This window comes from Epinephelus lanceolatus, chromosome 9 (assembly GCF_041903045.1).
Source record: "Epinephelus lanceolatus isolate andai-2023 chromosome 9, ASM4190304v1, whole genome shotgun sequence".
In the NCBI taxonomy this organism is placed as follows: domain Eukaryota; kingdom Metazoa; phylum Chordata; class Actinopteri; order Perciformes; family Serranidae; genus Epinephelus; species Epinephelus lanceolatus.
Genome location: NC_135742.1, coordinates 36107772 through 36130171, shown reverse-complemented (window position 1 = coordinate 36130171; position 22400 = coordinate 36107772). Strand labels below are relative to the sequence as shown.

The window sequence follows — 22400 nt, the reverse complement described above, 5'->3', positions numbered from 1 at the left end:
AAAACAAAATGGTGTCTCCTCTTGTTCAGAGTTCTCTAGGACTTACATATACAGTACGAAGGTCACACTTGAGCAGAAGTTAAGGCTCTGTGCATGACTCACTCCACCTAAAGAGGAAGGGGCAGATCATAAATGGCCACATTTATAGCACTCAGTGACAGAATTTGTGACGATTTGAACACGCATAAAAAAGCTTGAGAGAAAATACTTCTCTCGCTGACATATAATGGTGTGGCCTTGCCATGGAGATCCTCTTCTCATGCCTCTGGCCTGGTGGTGTCAGTCCTTCTTGGGCTTTGAACACCCGCTACCAAGGATTTAGTGTCCCTAATCAGCTTACATATATTTGTTATAACACATTTGGCCAGAATTGGAGACACGGAGCCATTGTTGATGTATCTGTCTTCCTCTGATCTCTCACCCAGTGTAGCTGAGGATAAATCCCTCTCACTCTGTCGCTGGAAACATTTGCTACTGTTGTCCACCGACCTAATTTTCTTTGTATGTCTCCCTCTCCTTTTCTGTGCCCCTCTCGACTACAGCAAATGCAGCTGGATCCTCACAAACTAGACATGAATGGGAAGCTGGACCTGTTTAGTCGACCCCCAGCTCCAGGAGTCTTCCCAGGGTTTCCATACCCTCATGACCTGGCACGACCCCTCTTCTCTTCCACAGGTCAGTAGGGCGATGAACTGCAACTTCCAAGACAAATTATTCAAAACACTCAAATTATCCCATTCTCAAAGCCTTCCAACGCTGTTTTTTTTTGTCTTTATGCAAATGAGCATTTATAGCCGCACGTTGAGAAATTGTTCCTCCACCACTGAAATAGCATCGCTTTTTTCTCTCCTCTCATGTAATGTTCACTTAATTATAGTGCTTTTGTAGCAAATGTTTTGCCAGTAAAGGGAGTCAGATATGTCTATGAATATGGATGACTCTCGGTTAGGTAATTGACTGATTTGCCCTGCGTTGGAGGGCAACAGAGAGGCGAACGGCCTTTGACTGGTAATTATGCAGTGGTGTGTCAGAGGCACTGCTGTAATTGGTTCTTTCATTAACAATTCATGGAATATGGGTGATGGTAACAGTGTTTTGTGAAAGAGGCCAGCTTGTTGCACAGTCAGGAACTGACCTCAATAAGCAACTATAGACTCGCACACAAAACGCGCAGCAGCTACAATAAAAGCAAAAATATCACTGACTAATTTGCTCAATGGCATTACCCAGCCATCTCTGAATTCCTCTCACTTAAATGTATATTCCACAAGTTGGTCTTGCTGATTCAGAAAAATATTTGTAAATGGTTGTTTGCATTTAGATTTTTCCTTTTTTTTAAAATGTTTCTGATGGAGATTAACTTCAGTTTGTCTCTGTATGACTAGTCAGAGAGTTTGGCCCTGTCCTATTTCTTATTTTTAGCCCTACCCCTCATTTTCCAGTGCCCCTCAGAAAAGAGTTACAAGGGCCTGTGGGATGAAATCTTCCCCTAAACCTTTGTGATCCTGACTCGTTATCAGTATCAATGGGGTTTACATAAACAAACTTGAAAACGTGCAAAATGGTATTGTCACAATGCCATTTTCCACTCATCTGATGGAAAAGCACGGATTCTCGCTATCAGATGATCAAACAAGTCATCAAATACAAAAGACCATTGTCTCATTACCATGTCACTAGAAGCGCTCCGTAGGCTAAGGTTAGCAACTTGCGCTCCTTCGTACCCTGCCTATAAGCACTGATAATAGAAGAGCAGTAATAAGTGCAGTAACTTCACTGTTAGACCATCTCTCATAACACTCAGTTTAAAGTGTGTTTCTGAAAACCTACATTTTGAGGGCCATGTAGCCCTTACGCCTTACCCTACCCCTCTATCCCAACAAGAATCGGGACACCCTACCCCTAGTCATGAACACGCAAAACAGAGGGGTAAGGGCTAAGTGATAGGGGCAAGGGGTGATCTAGGATTGAGCCTTTATAACTGTCTGATTAGACAACAATAACACTGTGATATCATCTCTGCTCTGACAGGCTCCAGCCACCCCGCTCCCTCTCCGTACGGCCCTGTCCCCCACCCCAGCGGCTTCCTGCCTCCTAGCCATTTGGCAGGTAAGTGTAAGTAACCCCATGTTCATTTTTTTTTAAACATTTATCTCCTCTTTCTCTCCGTCTTGCTCTCTCTCTCTTTTACACATTAAAAGCCACCGGGGTGTAATTTGAAGCCTAGAATTATCTACTTTTGATCTCTGGGTCATTTTGAGGGTTCATAAGGAGTCCAGTTGGCCACTGAAATAAGTCAGTTGCGGCAGTTCTTCAGCAAACTCAGAGTTCATGGTAATGGAGAGTGTAGCCATCATATAATCAGACAGTATGATTCATAACAGCCTTAAATAACTCTGTCTGGGTTCATTAAAACACGTAGCTAGCCTAGTATTCAGTATCCCTCATTTGTTTGGACAAAATATATTTGCAGAGCAACAACATATGACACTATTTTCTATATGCTTGCAAAGTCATTCACAGGAGTAATGGAGGGTAGTTAATGTTGGATTTATTTGTGCATTTAATTATGTTTTTATGCATTCATTTATTTTTCCACCATTCTATCTGAGACTCTGTTTTGGTTCAGAGTGGAAAGTTGATTTCATGGAATAAGCCCTTGAGTCAATCCATTTTGTGCTTATGAATACATGGTGCACTGAGGAGGAAGATTTAGCGAGCAAAATTTTCCTGTCCAGGGAATTCATGTGTGAGGCAGAGGAGATTTCTTAATTGTTGTCTTTTCTAATACATTAACAAGCCCCGGAGCTGAAAATCCTTAAACCCTAATCTGTTGATAAGTCCTGCATTTCCTGATGGATTTTTGCAGAATTAAAATGGGACTGCAAATTATCAGTTGATGAATGTTGCTCACTGACTTCTCAGGGTAAATGTTTGTGTTATTCCTATAAATTTGGAGGCTGTAGTCTGCGCCAGCGGAGCCCATCAGACACTGATTCTCCAGTTAAATCACTGTGGTCTGTCTAGCCTAATTTTTACAGCTTCTAATTCCCCTGTCCCACCACAGTCTATTTGCAGTTCAGCTCCAACAACTCTAAAGTAATTTCCCCATCAAGCAGTGTTCCTTCACTAGCCCCAGCAGGGTCAGGGACACTCCACTCCAGTTAGTGGCAGTGAATCCAGCATCCAGGCGACCTGGCTACTGCAGGATTAGCAGGCAGAGAGCTAGGGTGGCAGCGCTAAAAAAACCACAGCTCGCTTGTAAGAGAAAAGCCGAGTGGAACGGGTTGGTGTTGGGGTGAGCACCGCTAGCCAGCCCCCCCCTTTTGCTAATCCCTGTTTGGCATTTTACAGATCCTTTCAGTCGCTCCAGTTCCTATGGCGGCCTCGGCAACCTTTCAAGCAGTGCCTTCGGAGGATTAGGCAACCCCTCGCTTGGTAAGCGCTGGCCCCCTCTCCTCCTCCACCGCTCCCCCTTTCAATCTGGCCCCTGTGGCCAGTAACAGAACAGAGCAGGACAGCGTTAGACCACAGGGAGAGCCAGGAGGGGAGGAAAAAAAAAATCAAGACACTTAGCTCTAGTTTCTGTGTCAAAACAGCCCTAGCCCAGGGAGGCCCAACAAGGCAGCACAACACACCACAGCAAACCTCCTCCCTGCCTCCACTTCATCCACCAACCATGTCCCCAACAGTCTGGCTTTAATCTGGCTGCGCTGCTGCCAACAGGCACTCTCAGGTCCGCTGTTTGGTGGCAGTTCATCTATTAATTATTTGACAAGCCCCTTCTGCACCACCATGAAGGGCTTTCTCTTTTCCCCCTGCATCCTTCTCTCTATGCCTTTCTCTCTTTTCTCTTCATCCCTCCTATTTTTGTGTGCCAAATCGGTCACCCTGTTGTGAAAATGGATGTGATTGGAATAGACATGCTGTGGAATGCTAAGGTCTCCCTTGGCTTTTCACAGCCCTCAACTCCAGAGGGCAAGTGAGTCTTCCCTGTTCATCCAGTGCAAAAAAGGGAGGGGGGGGAGAAGCCCTTTAGTCCAAAAGCAAATGAGTAGTTTTTTTCTCTGGTGGGGGGAGCCATTAACCTCTAACTCTTTCAAACAGCTTCAGTGAGAGAACCTCCAGAGACAAAGACAAAAGCCGCTTTTGTTGTTGAGTCTTTCTCATCTTATGTGTCCTCAAGAAGGTTTTGTGCCCAATTAACTTACAGTGGGTCCCACGACTGTCTCCCCCCTTCCCTCCAGGGTCCAACAGCGTGTTTGGCACCAAGGAGGGGCCAGGAGGACTGCCCACATTTGGCAGCCCCCACCACGACACCTGGAACAGACTTCGACGAACCCCACCATCGTTCCCCACCCCGCCACAGTGGCCCAAAACCGCAGACGCTGAGAGAAGCAACTCAGCCAACAGCCATGAGAGAGAGCGGGAGAGAGAACGGGAAAGAGAAAGAGAAAGAGAGAGGGAGAGGGAAAGAGAGAAAAGAGACTCGTCCATCGGGAAGGAAGAGAAGGATAAAGACAGGTGAGTTTGAGGCAGATGAAAAGTAACTTTTGCTTTTGTATGTACTTGGGGGTATTATTTGTTCAATTTAAATCAGTGTTGAATGATATTTCTCCATAATGCAATTGCTTTACATTTTTGCTGTCATCACAATGCAAAATTTGACCTGGGACTTCACTGTATTGTTTCAAAGCATTCCCCCAAGGAAACAACACACAACAAATGTGAAAGAAATTGTGAATCTTTCCATACAGCATATCAAAACTATCCTCATAGATACTCAAATACATGATCACAGCTCAAAAGATGTGTCTACAATAATGATCCTTTTTCCAGCTAGCATTAGCATATATACAAGATGAGCAAATTATGTTTGAACAAGACGAACAACACTTGAATCAAATCTGAAATCAACTCTGGAAATAAAAAGATGTACTGTCAAAGACTAAAAGAAAAAGTGTGACAATTCTCCAGTCCATTAGTTGTATCCGTGGAAACTGAAATAAATTGAATTCATGAATCCGACAAGGAAACAGACACAAATCAAACAGGCAACAAGCAGCTCTTAGAGAAGCTATCTGTCAAAAATTAATTGGAAGGATCTCTTTGGATGATATTCCAGCAAAACGTAGGTTTAACTGTCAAGTTTAAAGACAGTCAGTGAAAGACATGAGCATGGTTACCTTTATTTCTTGAAAGAGAATTATAACTCAGATTTTATTAAATTCAATCAAGGTAAATAAATCATTCCTAAATATAACTCTACATGATGCTTGATTTATCTAGCACTAAATTGTTTCATTATGTCATTACAGGGATTCTGTGGATCGCAACCGCCACTCCAATCGTTCATCTCCAGCCTCTGCACCTGTCAGCTACCAGATCAGCAGCCTGATTCGCTCAAACAGCCAGAACTCCTGTGATTCGGGTCGACATCACAGCGGCAGTGTAGATCGAGTTCGTGAGGCAGAGAAGGAGCTGCTGGAGCGCCACAGAGAATCTTCTACGTTGGGTGACGTAAAGGTGAAGGAGAGCCGCTCGCCCAGCAAGGAGATACTAGAGAGGAGATCCTCTGAAGACTCCATCAAACCCGCCCAACGTTCTCCTTCCCCATACTCCAAGGCCGTGATCAATGAGCAGGGCATGAAGATGGCAGGTGGGCCCCCGCCTACACTCAAGGACAGCGAAAGGAAAGAGCCCCCGCCTGCAGAGCTCCTCCACAAGGTGAAAAATGACATGAAGATTAAGGAGGAGAGAAAGGAGGAGCAGGAGGTCATGGTGGTGAGTTCCGAGCCCGCCCCCCAACCACCAGCCCAGGCTCTCCCTGCTCCCATCAGCCAACCTGTAAACCCACACCACCACCACCCACCTCTGTCCCACCAGCCCCCTCTTCCCTCACCACGTGGCAGTGACATTCCAGCACCTGGCTTGCATGGTGTTCCCATGGCACACTCTCTGCCCCTTTCCATGAGTGCCATGCCCCAGATGGGCAGCCTCAATGTGCTAGACCGGGCTCGCATGGCTCCTTTCATGGGTGTGAGTCCTCTGGCAGGAAGAGAGCGCCTGCCCCACCCGGCCTTCCCTTGGGACCCACTAAGAGAGGCCTACCGCAGCCTGGACCTGCAGCGACGCATGGACTTCCAGCTCAGGGCTGAGCAAGGACATCGTTTCCCCAGTGTGTACGAACAGGAACGAGCCTACCGCGAAAGGGAGGCTCATGACTACTCTCACCACGAGCACCTGTTGGAGGTGCGCAGGGAGCACGAGAGGATGAGACAACAGGCGGAGGAGCGAGAGCGCCTCCACCTGAGGGAGGAGCTGGACAGAGCACGCCTCCATCAACTGCACCAGTCCCCAATGGAGGGCCATCTACCCCACATGCCCCCCTTTATGCCCCACCTAGGCGGCATGCCCTATCCCAGACTCAGCCCCTCTACGGGACACAACGGCCCTCTGAACAGAACACCCCCTACTGCCGCACTCAGTGCACCCCCGCCCCTCGTGCCAGCCGGCAGTGCCAGGCCAGCCTCACCCAGGAGGACTACCCCCCTCACCACCCAGGACCCACGGGACTACTCCCCATCTCGCAATCCTAAAGAGGTAGAGGCTCGGTAGCTTGTTAGAAAAGTGCACAAGGTGTTACTAGACGCACTCACAAGCCCTGCTCCCCTAATCTGAGAACTTCTTGCGAACAAAATGCACTGCTCTTCACCAGAGAAGAGCAAAACTCCCTAAGGGAAAGGGTATGATTGTACAAAGTAAAGGTGTGTAAGGCTGATTAAGCACATGCCATGACTTTATTTTTAGCGGACTGAAGGTTGAATAATGTCGGTAAAGAGAACATAAATATGTGTATGTTTATATCCGACTTAAATATTTGATAATTATTAATATATTAATCCAATACCTTTTTTCAGCTTTGTGCGAAAAGAGAGGTCCTGAAATGAGTTTGTACATTTCCTATCCTTGTTCCATGTATAGATATCATTTCTATGAATTTTATGTATTTTGTGCATTAGTCACGCCTTTTACAATATTTATCCCAGTTGATTGTGAGACATATCCATTATGACCCACTGTAAAGACTGGATTTGGTTTCAACCTTCAGTAATTTAACCTCATGGTACCAGGATATCCTCAATGATGACAATGTACAATGTTACATTACCGATTTGTTTTGTTCATTCGTTTTGCCTTTGAGATATGCAGATAAATATATATTATGAGGTCTTTGTTCAGTCTCTGTAAAGAAAACCAATGTAAATAACTTGTTGATATTCCTTCGCTGCAAAATTACCATGTAAATTTATTAGTCTTTTTAACCATTTCTAGAAAAACAAAATTAAATGAAACATGGGGAATCAACTTCCCTGTTGAATATCATGGCAACAGACAAGCCTGGCCAATGGATGGGGAAGTATGACGGGAGGGTGTTGTAAGGGGGCCTAGAAGGATCATCTGCAATCTATGCAAAGCAGCACACAGCACCCTAATGAAGAGATCACCCAGAGGGAGCAGACGATACTGGTGATGCTGAGAGAAACTTGGATTAACACATGTTTATATTATCAATGAAATAATGATGGAATTATTAAAAGACTTCCAAGTCACAAACTGGACCAGCCCCGGACAGAAAAGAAGGACACTTTTTAGTGGGCGGACAAAAAGACTTTCTCTGTCAACCTTGTGGTGTTGTGCAGTTGTTTTTCTTAGACTCTTGTATACAAAACAAGTAGAGTTTTAGGCGTGCAAAAAAATGAAAATGAACATTCTTGGTTTAAAATGTACGGAATAAAGTTTGGACCTAATGTCATACATCTGTTACTTGTCTTTCATCCTGGCACGCATTGTCAGTGCTGACTACGAGCACTGAATTTGTCTGTGAGCCAGACTTACTGAGTGGAATGTTGATGTGAGCTTGATAGGTTTGCCAATAATGCTTGTGCCTCCGTTTTCAGCATTTAGAGTATTTGCTCATCTGATATCAAGCTATTACTTTGAAATCATAAAGGCAACAGACTTGGCTGGCAGAGTAGCCTAAGCCATAAGATCATTTGACCATAATCTGTCATACATGGGCTGCAGAGCTCTTCAGAGGGGATCGATGAGATTGGGCCAAGGCAATACAGGGAGGGACTAATAGGACATTGATTTTGTATGAAAGCAGGTTTTGAGTGTTTGTGTTGCAGGTAACCGGTATTGACTGGCAGCCCAGCCGCATATTGACCCGTGGTCTGGACTCATTAAGAGGAGCAATGCCTGGGAGGCAGGCTATCGGATGGTGGAGGAGAGGCTCCTCTCTCTTCTCATACGCCCCCTCTCCTCATGCACACCACTCATCTGCTTTTCTAATGAGGCCGGAAGGCGCTCTGGAGTGGGCCGCAGAGGGAGCCCTGAGGCGCCCCGTCCTGTTATTGACAAGACCTCGGCTGTGCTTGCCGCCTGTCCAGAGACGGCCAATTCATCCTGATAATGCCCCGACTACTCATCTCGCTGCTGTGTGCCGTGAGACCCACCAATCCTGTCCCATGGTATCAGCCCATAATGACAGCGTGGATCAAACCGTGGCTAGGTCATTAGGGGATGTTATTGAAAATCAATGGCGCTCCTGTGTCTCACACACTCTGGCAGGGTTTTTTAAAAAGGGCTCCTTGAAAAGACTGTTTGCCAGAATGGGGCTTGCGTATTGGGAAGACTTAAATCACTATCACTTTCAATTTAGGCTCCTGGTAATTGAGCCACATATTCCTCAGACGGGTAGCATCTGTCAATGGCCGGCTTCACTTTAGCGCTGTGTGCTTTTAGTTCTAATCATCTAGTCAACAACAGGTACTTAACCCCTGTACTTGTTACCGCATAGTGATTTTTCCTGTAGCTATTATTTACCAAGCAAGCTTTGGTAGAAGAAAAACACACACCTTACATTTTCCCCCGACTCAATCACTCTGTCCTGTGCTCTATCCATTTTACGGCTGAGTGTGGAACGGCCCTCCGGAGATGAAAAGCTCCATCAATTTCACTCATCGTCTGGCAAGGTCAATTTATTTCAGCACACAGTCCATCATCAGATGGGAATCAATTGACACATTGCCTAGCATATCCAACCCAAGGTGGGTTATTACAGCTTCTGCAATTGTCAGCTCTTTTCCAGAGCTATTCTTCACGTGTCCAAGCTTTTTTTCTGTTTTTTTGTTGCTGGGATTGTTTATGATTTTCTATATTTACTTGTTCAAAATTTGGAACACATTTTCTATTTGATGGAACATTGTTACAATGACAGGGCTCCGTGTAACAGCTTGTCAAAAAAAGTGACTGTGATACAAGATTGAAGGTTTTTTTCCACACATTTCTCCACTATAATCCCAATTAATAGGATACGGTGGTATCTGAGGTAAGACATTGTTTTATTGTTCCACTAATCCTCTTCATTTATCTGTGAGAAACCTCAATGCTGAGGGTTTAGGATTGAATTTTCATGGTCTCAAATACCTCCAAAAAGTGCTTGGCACAGAGCTCACCCCAGATTCAGCGAACAGTGGAACAGGCCTAAGGGGTTTTTATAGAGCACAATGGCAGCTAATAACACAGTGCCAAGCTAATAAGATGGGCAACAAATGAATGGTTCGGTCCAAGCTCCTTTTCTCTCTTGCTCACTCTTCCCCCGCTGATAAAACATGTATGAAAGTGTTTTTGAGCCGCTATGTAGTGGCTCCCTAGACTTTTCCCCCAGCGAGAGCTAATGCATTAGTTCCCATTTGAAGGCTGTTTTGAAATGGAGATTGGTAATGAGACGGGAGGCCCCCGCCATGATCACATTTGGATTGCTGGGGCCTCCTCTGGGCCTGGTGATTTGGGAGACGGTGGCTCTGCTCGGAGTTCAAGCCCATCTCTCTGCGGGGGTTAGCAAACCCTGACGAGAGCCATTCTAAACCACTAAACTATATCTGAACTGTGAACTGAGGGAGAGAGCACCGAGTCAAGGGCTTTGGCTGTGGATCCCTGTCGCAACGCTCTTTGTAGACTGCATGTTGTTTTGACCACCTAAAAAGGCTAGTAGCATACAACCTTCCATGTTGCCGTCTTTTTATAGCCTTCAATGTCAACAGAGCGGCAGCTGACAGAAACCAGGCCAGTCAGCGGTTAAGGAGCTGACTTGGAAACAGCCAAATGGTGTGAATTCCAGACCTTGGTGACAAAGTGCTGTCTAATGTCTTTGCACCTCTGGACTTATGACAAATATTCCGGCTGTCTCACAACACCACCGCTATGGCTGTACAAGGAGAGCAGCCAATGCAGTCTTGGAGAAGGCATATACTGTGAATCACTTACAGAGGAACCTCAGAGAGCACCATGTGAGACAGGGAGGAGTGGAAGAGAATTAAGGGAGATGGAAAAGAAGGAGGTCCAGAACAGTCGGCAGCCAAAATAAGTTTTCCACTTTGATTCAATTTCGAGGATTTTTCCAGCCTTTAGTGGAACCTCACAATCTCCCACACTGGCCATATTATGTACACAAGCCATAAAAAATGAATAACATTTATGCAGCTGGGTGCATCTGGCAGCGATAGTCCTCTCATTCAGGGACCCGCAGGATGGCACCATGCCGCCACACCACCCTCTCTGTTCTATGTATGGGCACTAGACAAGAGAAGACTTAGGGGAGGGGTGGGTGGTGTAAAGGGAGGCTCTCAAATGCTTCGAATGAGTTTAAAAAAATAAGAGATTTCAAGGCAAATGGAGGCCATACGTGGCTCGTCCAATTTGGCACAGCTAACGCACATGATTAGCCGTAGAGACGTTAATCAAAAGTGGCTCAGTATTTGAAGGGGCGGTGAGAGGCACTGCCAGCTGGTGACAACATGGCTTGTGTGCACGGGCCAAGAGTGAAGTTTATTTGAATATGGATCTTGCCGTGACCGTATTTCTCCAGAGCTCAGTTAGCAGAGCGTTCCTTGGCTCATCACTGGGATCGCCTCAGAGCTGCTTGGCATCCGGGAAGGCGGAAGTTTTTCCAAGCCGCAGAATGAGAATTACGATTTAGTCCATCCCCTCTGGTGGTGTGGGCATATTCATCATAAGCATTTATTCAGTTTGACGCTGGCAGAGATGCAACACCTAGTTCTTGGCGTCCATGTGTGAGGATTTCCTTTCCAATATGAAATTATGAAATTGACAAAAAGGTTGTTTTTACAGCCTATGAATTAATAACACATTTAAAAATAAAACATCCTATCTTTCCACATTAAACCGTGCTAGGCCTGTACTGAAAACACAGAGCTTAAATATTAAACTGTCAGTGTTGCCTTCAAGCCAGGGCTCAAGTTGGAATAGGACCACCGGTGGTTGGAATAAGACCACCGGTACTCTAAACCAGCAACAGCACAGCATCTGTATTCAGCTTTAATGAGGAATGGGGTGCTTTTTGTTTGGTTTGAATAAATTAATTACAGACTAATGGAGCTATGTTTTTAAGCTTGTTGATAGGGTTAGGGTAGGGTTTGGTTAGAGATCGCTCACAGATACAGTTACCCAGTGGCGCCTTCAGAACATTTTCATACAGGTGGCCAGATGGAGCCACTGAAAATCTTGGGGTTGGCACACCAGAAACAAAAGCCACGACTTAATTTTAAGGAAATTAATTGTGCTATGGTAGTGTACGGGCTAGCTGAAAACTATGTGAATATGGAGAGTTAAGGAATCGCATATTAATATACTTTAATTTCCCCTTTTACAGTTGACATTACTAATTGTCTGATGTGCATAGACTAATACCAGTGCAGTTAACTTCTTGAGTTCCACAACAATCCTGTTTGAATGTGTTGTGTTTTAATGTGTTATGTATCTAAACATGTTAGGTGTTTCATTTTTCTTCAAATAGTGTGGTTATCCCTTTCTTACTCTTGGGTACACATAAAATCTATTTCCATTCAAAGATCTTGAGGTTAGAGTTACAAAATGAACGTGCCACAGCCTCTTAAAGACATTTCTGTTAGCTTCTGTGCCCCCACTGGTAATAGTAGTAGCACGCACCAGAGAGCAGATTCCAAACTCACAAACAGCTTTGGGATGCTTTAGGTTGCCCAGGATTAGCAATAAATAAATACAGGCTGCATTCCCACTTATATTTTCTCAGACAGTCCTATTCCATTTTTGCCAAAGCCCATAGGACTTTAAGCTCCATAGTGATGATATGGGATAGATAAACAAATTCTTTTATTCATTTATTTCTTTCAACTTGAAGACAAATTCTTATTTTGAAAACAAATTATTTTAAGATTCAGTATTAATATGCAAACTAATTGTTTCTGTGTACAGTATTGATGGCATCATCAACATCAGTGGACCCAAGCACCCCTGGAATTTTTTCAGATGGGTGGCTAGATGGGGTCACTCAAAATCTCTGGGTGGCCCACTAAAACCAAAAGCCGTAACTGAATGTCAGGAATTCAGTCATGCTGTTATAGTATACAGTCTAGTTGAAAACTGTGCCAATACAGGCACAGTAAACATGTTAAGTTACACAAAAATTCTGTTATAAAATAATTAATGTGTTAAGTATGTGTACGTGTTATGTACCCATTGTCATTCAGATACCTTGAGGTGAGAGTTCAAGGGACCTCTTTGAAAATGCCCATACCAGTTGCTACTGCAAATATTTAGCCCAACTTTGAAGCATTAGTTATACCCCTTCCCAATTAGCTATTGTCGGTGCCAGTGGATGCCTTAGGTCATCCAGTTTCAGGAGATATCTACCTACCTTCATGCTTAAAAAACAGCACACCACAGCCTCTTAAAAACAGTAATGTTGGCCTCCAATTAGTTTTATGAGGTGGGGCCTGTCGGTGGGGCCACAGTTGTATCAAGGGGGACACGGCCCCCCGGTCCCCTCTTGGAGGCACCACTGAAAAACAAGTTAAAGCTGAAGACCTGTAGATAAACAGTTTATGGTGTCCTGATGTTAACAGAAATGGCAATGCTGCTTAAATGCATGGACAGTCAAGTTATGTCAACATCTAGGTGATTAAATAGTTACAAATCATAACTCTGAGTCAGCGAACAAACAATGCTGTAGAGACAACAATGCCATATGTTGAGTCATGCAATCTGTATCTAAAACATTTCTGTTGATCAGTGTGGCATCACTATCACAAGGAGACACTGTTGAAGGCCGTGCACTGCTTCAGAGCATGTTAATAATATATGAAACAATCAAAATAATGCTCTAATACACTGCACCAGCGGTTACTATTTTATGGAGTTCTATGTGTTCCTGTTTGATGCTTTAGTGCAGAACTCAACATCCTTATGTGAGGTCGTTCTCTTGATACAGATTGGATTCTTATTGCTTCCTTCAGCACAGGGAGGTTCACTCTGCTGAGCACAGAATGGCAGCTGATTTGAGACAGCATTCATGTCATCAACAAGTTATAACCCTGACTCACAAAAATACCAAAGGCGGCTATAATAAGGTGGAAAAGGGCAGGGGGATCATATTCTTCATGAGACCAGCTTCAATGGGGCTTCTCAGCATTCTGGGCCTGGCTTTGCCTGCCTCCCATGCTTCTTTGGAAATTTGTCTGGCAGCGAACATGCTTTGAAAGGCTCTTATCTCCTATCTGGGCAGGAGCTCCATGCACCAAGATAACAAACCCCATCTTATCTTGCCGTGTTCGTTAATGTCACAGCTTAAGGGGCTTGTTCTTCCACTTGCAATGGGGCTTGCAGAGCGGATTGTTTGCAGATTAGTCAACACAGGCCTCTGGAGGTCTTGGAGCACGTTCAAAATGCTTGTCTTGTCCCACAGACGTTCTTGTATGCGCACATTGGCGTGCTGGCTGCCTCCCGCTTTTCTGTGTCAAATGGCAGGAGTACCACACAATGGTTGGTAGGCATCATTACACACGGTGAGATCTGCAGTACTACTTATCACATCAGATGAGCCAGTCGTACAAGCCAAAACAAAAATGTGTATGTTAGCTTCCCAAGGCCAACAATGTTGTTAGATGTTTTGAGCATGGCTTGTTATTATTCTGTTGCTGATCAGCGCAGAGCCTTAATCAGTGATACATTCTGAACCAACATCTATTGGAGCTTACCAACCTAGGACAACATTCAGCCTGCAGTATTTCATGTATTTTGTCCAGTCTGTGTGGCCAGATTCATGATCATCCCTTTGTGACACAAGAGACCAGGCAGAGCTCCATTGACTCCAGCCATCTGGCTATCACACACAACCCTTGGCTACACAGTGGCTCACTCAGCGATTGATTGGGGTGTTGAAGGCCAGCTATTTAACACATCAGAACAACAAGTACTGCTATCAAGCTGGCCCTTCTCGTGCCTCGTTTCTGTGCCGCCCAAGAATGTCTCTTATCTTTTCCCTTCTGCTTGTTGGTTTAAGCCAGACAGCATATGCCCACATTCCCCCTGTAATACACCGTTGTGCTTTTGGTGCAACCCTGACAGTCAGACAGGTTGCAGCTGAGATCTGATGGGGGATATAACCCATGTGTTGGCTGGTGGGAAGCGGGTCTTTAAAAAATTAAATCTGGTTACATATTGCAGCCTCTGGGGGGAATGTGAAAAAAAAGCATTTTCTTCCCAACATGCTCTCCTGTTGTTGCACCAAAAGACTGACAGATGAAAATAAAGCTCTGTGTTCCATATCATTAAATCCCGCTCTCTCACCTGATTGCATTCTTATTAGTGCCTCCATTCTTCTCCCATTATTGTTACTTCTAGTGAAACAGGCCTGATAATGTGCACTCACTCGCTAGATGCACAACCTGCTCATTCCCATCTCTGATTCTTTGTTGTCGGCGAATGGTTTTTAAATGAAAAGTGTGAGTGTGGTGTAATTATAATTCTGGGGGTATTATGAAATCAAATATCACAATGAATGTAATTTTATTTGCTTGTAATCTCCCTCACCCAGGCTAATAGGCGTTTTCAAAGGGCACGCTCGGGGGGTTTAAACGGCGGACTGTCTCTACATAGAATGGCTGCTCTGCTCTCTTGCTCCCCGGCTCTGTTCTTTTGTCTTTGATATGCAGGCAAAGAGCTTGACAGTCTGGGAGACGTGGGAGATTTGTCGGCCTGTGATCTCCATGCCTCTCTGACAAATGAACGCCTTTGGCAAAGCTGCTGGAGGTACGGCTTCTCTGCCCCGCTGGAATCCTGATGAGACTAGTCTGGAGCTGCCGGTAATGAAGTCAGGGCACAGGACCAAACTGCTGCCAGAAATGACCTTTAATCTACACACATGCAGGTCATTTGGCATGCGATGACTCAAAATTGCATATACACCTCTGCTCTGTTACATCTAGTACATTTTCCAGTAAGATGTTACAAAAATAGGCTGAAAGAAACAATTTAAATTCATAGCAATGCACTCAGTTCAGCTAGAAATACTTATTCAGTAATGTTGTTGCTGTAGATAACGTTTAATATTTCCTAATAATGGGTGATATTTTATCTGTATTCATATCTGACTAGTGGCGTGATTTAGGATGCAATCACCATCCAGTCATTCTTTATTACATTGGACTCACCTGCTCCACTAAGCACACAATTGCTTGACATTGATTTTGCAGATTCTTTCAGACCATGTAATCCCTCATACAGTGTTATAGTAAAGATCTCTCATTTGGTGTGGTGTGCAAAGTAAGATGTTAACAAATTATTAACTAAAATTTTGAATCCCCTGAGGATAAATGTTCTCATTTCAGCCCCACACCGAGCAGGAAATAGCTCATATTGATTCTGGACATTACAATTCCACGCTGAGGAATTTCAAAACCTCAATGCCCACTCAGTGCAATCCAACATGGTTGCCTTTGATTTCAGCTCTCGATCTTCAAGGGGGCTGAGTAATGATTCATAGGAAGAACAAGCACTACCCCTTGTGGCTCAGTTGGCCCAGTGCAGCATGGGTAAATGGCACCTCCAGCTGCTTCTGGGCCCCTCCTGATAAGTTAACCTTGTGATAACATGCTAATGCCTGATTAATGTTGCCGTAATTAGACACAGCTTTTCACACTCAGTTAAGAGGACATCCTCCAGCAATTAGCCTGAGCCGGAGAGAGATAATTTCAGAGAGCACAGCGGAATCACGTTCCTTAGCTCGCCTCCATTCCCACTTGGCAACATTAAGGTTTATTTTCTCATTATTTCATTTAATTACTCGTTTGATGTTTTATACAGCTGCCACAAGTAATCTTTGATCCAATTAGGAAATGCTGATTGACAGCGTGGGTGTGGGATTCAATGCGCTGCATTCAATTTGCCGTTGTGACCTTATCAGAAGATCTGCAGAGGATTCTGTGCTCAACATTGAATGCCAACTAAAAATATAATAATTTCCCTTAAGAATATATTCTGCATGGATGGCACACCTTTGTGTGTGGGTTTATGTGTGAATCTGTGTGTGTGTGTGTGTGTGTGTGTGTGTGTGTGTGTGTGAGAGAGAGAGAGTCTGTAAGAAGGCAGCATGTGTTTGTGTTCTCCTCAGCAGACATCTAACAATGAGGAATGAACACATTAGTGAGGAGAGGCCCCTGTACTCACCAGCCTCCACACTGCCCATTAATAATGCACTGCCAGGGAATAGATGGGGGTTTGCAGGGATTAGTCCTCCATTAAGGACTCGCTTGCTATTTCTATTAGAGAGACATGTCGGCCTTTCTTAAACAAGAAAGATCAGCCCACTTGCAACTGGACTATAAAATCCTATATCAAAATTGTCAGTGGTCCCACAAAGCAAGCTGTGTAATACCTTTTCAATGTGATCAGTGACCGGTGGGATTCACTATAGATGTGGACACGGTGAGTGCAGTTAATATGAAATGGAAAGAGGTTTTGTATTACGGAAAAAACCCAGATACACTGCTACAGACATTAAAACCTGTGACAACTGATTTTTTTGGCCTCTTGAGGCAGCAGAAACAAGTTGAAAACACACCATTTTTTTAAGTTGATATGTCAAACAGCTTCTTATTTACACATCAAGCTGTTAAGCATCAACATCATCATTCATTTGCAGTTGGGTTTCTGACCACCGGGTTATTGTAGGTCCAATATTCACTCTCTTTTAGCTCTGTTTTGGTGTCTACCAACTTCTGAAGGAAATGGGTAGATTCTAAATCGCATGCTTTTTCTTTTTATCTTTAGCAGGTACTGCAGCTGCCCTTACAAAGTATGTACTGTTGTATGTGGTATGCACACAATCAAGACATACTACCTCTCCATAACATCACGCCCTGAACTTTGGCCCTCTTTTTCATATATTTGTTAACAGGTAAGTGTGAAGGGGGGAGAGAGAGAGGGGGGATGACATGCAGCAAAGGGCCACAGGCTGGATTCGAACCCGGGCCGCTGCGGCAACAGCCTTGTACATAAGGCGCCTGCTCTACTACTAAGCCACCGACGCTCCACCCAGACCCAAATCTAGAGAGATTTAGGTTCCCTGAGCAAATTTAAATTGTGCTCTCGTAAGAACTCTGGATTTTCATGGTATATATTCGTTACCTTGGAGATAAAACAAAGCACCATTTGCTGAGTTCAGCAGAGATGGAGGTCAACCTCTTCGTTGTTAGTAAAATTACATAGGTTATGCATTTCTCTTTTATCGTTATTTTATAGTTATGCCATTTTGTTATTTGTTATATTAATGAATATTTGTAATTGTGGCTTATGACAACTATCAACAAGCTGTCATCTGTCTGTAGCTTAGGTGATGTGAGGCATCTTCCGCTGTGCAGAGGACTGTAGGTCAAGTTGCATTTTGCAGTACCCAAGCCAGAATGCTTTTCTGGCTTGGGTACTGCAAAATGCAACTGGATGTAGTTTGACATCCTGGTATTTCTAGCATATTGCATTTGACATACTATGTATTAGGACATACTTAGTATTTTTCTGGCATACTAAATAGAATGAAAGTATGGGTATTGGAACACACAGAGTATGTGGCTCTTAAGCTGCTAAATGCTCCACTATGGTCACGTGCATCCAGTGGCGTATGGTAGATAGGCTGGGCCCCAGTGCGTGATTTTGTGTCTAAACTAGCTACGACTTGACATTGGACAACATCAACATACATATTACCCAGCAATCATCCGCACAAATCTGTGTATGACAAAAATACCAAATAAAATAAGAAAGTATTCATTCCATTAAATATTTGTTATAGTTTATTTGTTATTTTATTATTATTATTATTATTATTTTATTTATGTAAAGTAAACATATAATTTTGTTGTAGAATAGATTGCTACCGACTCCTGAAAAAATAAAATTAATTTAACAAGTTATTCTTTGAACATGGCTATATTCCTGAGGTGGCAATCAGAATGAGTTACAAGAGCCAGTTCTCTGGTAAACATGCTGTTGGAGGACTCTCTATGGGCCCCCTCGTCCCATTGGCCCCAGTGCAACTGCACTGCCTGCACTGTCTGTATTTACGCCCCTGCCTGCAGCTAGTAGCTAACAAACTGTGTTTTAGTGTCTGTTGTTGTGCAGAACATTTAGTGCTTTGTCTTTTTGGAGCAGTGAGGGTGAACCAAAATAACAACGTTGCGGGCTGGACAGCTAAGCAATGAGCTGATGACTACAAAGCTCCATAAAGTTAGTGGGAGCTGAAGATTAAAGTGATAATTCTCAGTCTTTTTGGTCTCGGTGATGAGTCATGTTGTTTTCCGTTGCCATTTGATACATTTTTATTTTAAAAGTATTGACTATGGTAACTTTAACTAATTTCATGTATAGAAATGGATGATTATGAGGTAAAAAAGGATTTATAAAGAAGAGCAATTAAATATAAATTGTAACACCCTCACACTACACATACATATTTTTTTAAAAAACAAACAGAATAACAAGAAATTAAATAAAATAAAACAATAAAGAATACAGTTACTTATACACAAATCCTTACGCAATACTTGAATACCTGTTAGGGATGCACCAAATACTCGGTAACCGAATATATTCGGCCGAATATTGCAAAAAAAAAAAAACACATATTCGGTATTCGGTGGAATAAGTGAAAAGCAAGGCCGAATAATAGCGGTGTGTTTTGATGACGCAATCAAACAGCGTGATTTGTTTTCCACTACAGAGCTCTACAGTGTGAGCATTTTACTGGCATTTACAACTAAAAATAGTTTTGTGCGAGCAAAAGAAATCATTCAGGAGCACGCTGTGCTAGTACAGATTTCAACCAACAGCAGACACGAAAGGCAAATCCCGCCGGATGTGGGTTGAACGGGGGTCACAGACACATATTGCGGCCATGTGCTCCGCGGCGCAAGATAACGGCTTACCGGCGACCGAGAAGCCCGGCTCTAGGTCCAATAATTTCCTCTTCTTGGTGTCATGACTGCCCAAAAGTACCTAACAGCCGAGCCGTGGCGGCACACAGGTACATGGCCTGTCAGAGGAGAAACGAACCGTTCACATTTCTCTCTTTGTGACAGGTAACGGTCCACAAACCTCACTGCACTTTAGGGACTGTTCATTACTTATCAGGGGAGGAGGGTGGTTGATTTTTGGTTGATTTTTATTTTATTTATTTATTTTATTTTGATCCCCGCTATGTTAATCACTTATTGATGCTGTTTTTGAAGTATGAATAAGTCAATAAGTAAATTATTCCATTGAAATATCATTGATGTATTATAGAAAAGTGATTTATCTTTTCATAAATGACAAAAGGCACATCTGCCTCATTTTCGCTGTGATATCATGATACTACTCAGAACCGTGATACTTTCACTGGTATCGTACTGTGGGTCCCAATTTTGGTACCGTGACAACACTAATCTGGAGGGGGTTCATCTGCAAAAACTAATGAAAAACTAAAAAATGGCATTCGGTACTCAGTATTAGGCCAAGCGTTTAATTTTATTCGGCTTCGACTTCGGCCACAAATTTTCATTTCGGTGCATCCTGACTGGAGATATTTTGCTTTAGTGGGAATGAAAGTAGTGCAATAGGTAGTGCTATGGTAATGTGCAAAACCAGCATAACAGAAAGTCCCTTGTCATTTATTTATGGCAGAAAACCAAATTTGCCTTCATTGGTATCAGCTGTCAGTCATGCTTTACAATCACTTCCTAAATCATCATCTGTGTAGCCATCAGCTGACTAGCAATGCCCAATCATATTCTATTAACTCTATACTTTATATACATTTAGGTGGTTTAGTCCAGTGTTTTCAAACCCAGAGGTCAGGCCCCTCCAGAGGGTCACAGGATATATGTGAGGGGTCTTGAGATAAAAAAAACTGGGTCAGAAAGAGTAAAAAAATATGTTCTGCTACACACATTTCTACTTATTTATTGTGCTTCTCTGTACTCTGTAATTTAACAGTTAAGTCTCCAACAGTTTAAATGACTAAACTGCGAACAACTCATAGACATCTTAAATGTGACAAGGGACCATCACTACCCACTGCTTTTTTGTAACAGGTCACATGCCAGAAAAGGTTGGATCTTTTATGTAGTACTGTAATTGACAAGCAATATGTGTTTTACATAAAATCTTACTCTGAATAGATAACTAGGATCTACATCTGTGAGATGATTGTAGTGGACTAACAAGCACAATAATTCCATCTCCATCTCCAAATTCCATCAAGTTTAGTGGAATATAAGAAATATAAAGTAGCATGAAATGGAGAATTTTACGTAATTACCCCCAAACTGCAGCAGATATTGAACTGTGATTTTTGTGTGCTTTTGCATCCACATTGTGTATGATTTAAAAGGTGTGTGCATATCAGTAATCTAATACAGATACATTTTCCGGATATGAACAGATAATGAGCAACAAACAGACACAAATGACATCCAAATTGGAGCACTCAGGGATGGTGACTGAACGGTGTGTGATAAAAGCCTGCAGTCTGCCTCACTGTGCTGAAGCTGAAAACTTTTCTCTGTCAGTGCAGTTTAGGCTGGTGCCAGTGTTTGTCTTCTCCGTGACTACATGAAGTCAGTTGTTTTCTTGTGTTTCTTTCTTTCATTCTTTCTTTCACTTGCTATGTGACATCACACACAGACACAATGCGTGATTACAACATACTTACCCAGACAAGCATGGGGATTGTTTTACTGCACATTTATTTGGTCATTTATTTACTTGATGTGTGGGTAAGATGAAGCCATCAGTGCAATTATGATGTTTATTTTATTATTATTTATTCATCACTTTCATTGTATCACGTTTATTATACAATGATGTTTTGTTGTTTAGGTTGAAAAATGCATGACCTGTGAGTGCAGCATGTCTTTTCCTTTTTTTTACATACAGAAGAAAAAGGTGAAATTTACTTTCATGTCGGTTCCTCTGTCAAAGTCTGAGATGAACTTGATTAACGACAGGCTCAAGAGCAGGAGAGACCAGAGGGACCAGTCACCATATGCAAGCATATGGTGTGTAAATTATTTATTTGTGACTGGATAAATATCTCATGTTTTTTTCCTTTTTTCAGAGCTTTGTTTGAGACAATCTGACAACATGGAGATAAATATGTATATTATACAAATGTAAAGTTAAAATGATTTCACCACCATCTAAAATTCATAAATGAAAGCTGAAATTAACATGAAAATGCAATTTTAGTGGCATGGTTACAAATGCAATTAAGTCATCTTTATATTTTGGAAGCAGGAGAAAAAACACCAACTAATGCTTCATTGATAATAGCCCCAATAGGCCATAGTTAAAACTGAAAGTGCTCTGAGAAATAAGGGTATGGGCGGTCTTTTGCTCAGCGTTCTTATCAATATTTATGAATATTACTACGAATATAAATTGATATGCGTGGAAGTTTAATAAGAATCTCTCTTGGTGTAAATCTCTTCAGATGAAAGTGATGACCACAGAGAAGCCCAGAGTGACTGTTCCTTTCCTTACTCTGCATCTCAGACGCTGCCAGAAGGAGTTTGAACAAAATCACTGCAAGGATGCAAACTTTCAGGAGAAGCCGCTTCAGAGGAAATAATCATCAATCTCCTCAACAGTGATGATGTGACAGAGGCAGAGAAGCGTGTGGCGGACCTGAACATCACTTCACGGCTGTCAGTCACTATGAGAAATGCTGTGGACACAACATTAGAGGGTAGCAGCTTTTCACGAGGACGCATGAGCCTGGTGCTCCTCAACCTGCATGTGGCAGGTATGCTGCCCACCCTGCAGTACCTTGATCCTTGGGTAAATAAAGGCAGATGTACCTGAGATCTGGCTGCACTTTGCAGAGGTTAACACCCCCATGATGTGCAGAGTATCCTCAGGAAAGAACTATTTCATCTGATGAGGGCCCTTGTTTCTCGTGGGACATCTGGCGTCCTGGTGGCAAACACTATCAACATACTGAGCCTAAGCATCACCACATTAAC

General features: G+C 43.1%; 1 protein-coding gene across 19 annotated transcripts in view; it reads left to right on the top strand.

Moving 5' to 3' along the window:
* fbrsl1 (fibrosin-like 1) overlaps positions 1-7816 on the top strand; it is a 323291-nt gene extending 315475 nt beyond the window's left edge. For 10 of the 19 annotated variants that reach the window (XM_033618537.2, XM_078170914.1, XM_033618533.2 and 7 more), the window contains 5 exons: positions 543-675; positions 2032-2115; positions 3355-3438; positions 4248-4524; positions 5319-7816. In XM_033618537.2, the coding sequence (XP_033474428.2) occupies positions 543-675; positions 2032-2115; positions 3355-3438; positions 4248-4524; positions 5319-6618 (1878 nt within the window). In that variant the 3' untranslated portion in view covers positions 6619-7816. The remainder of the gene's footprint in view (positions 1-542; positions 676-2031; positions 2116-3354; positions 3439-4247; positions 4525-5318) is intronic. The other 9 variants (XM_078170921.1, XM_078170912.1, XM_078170919.1 and 6 more) reach the window with 5 other exon arrangements.
* The last annotated feature ends 14584 nt before the right edge of the window (positions 7817-22400 follow it).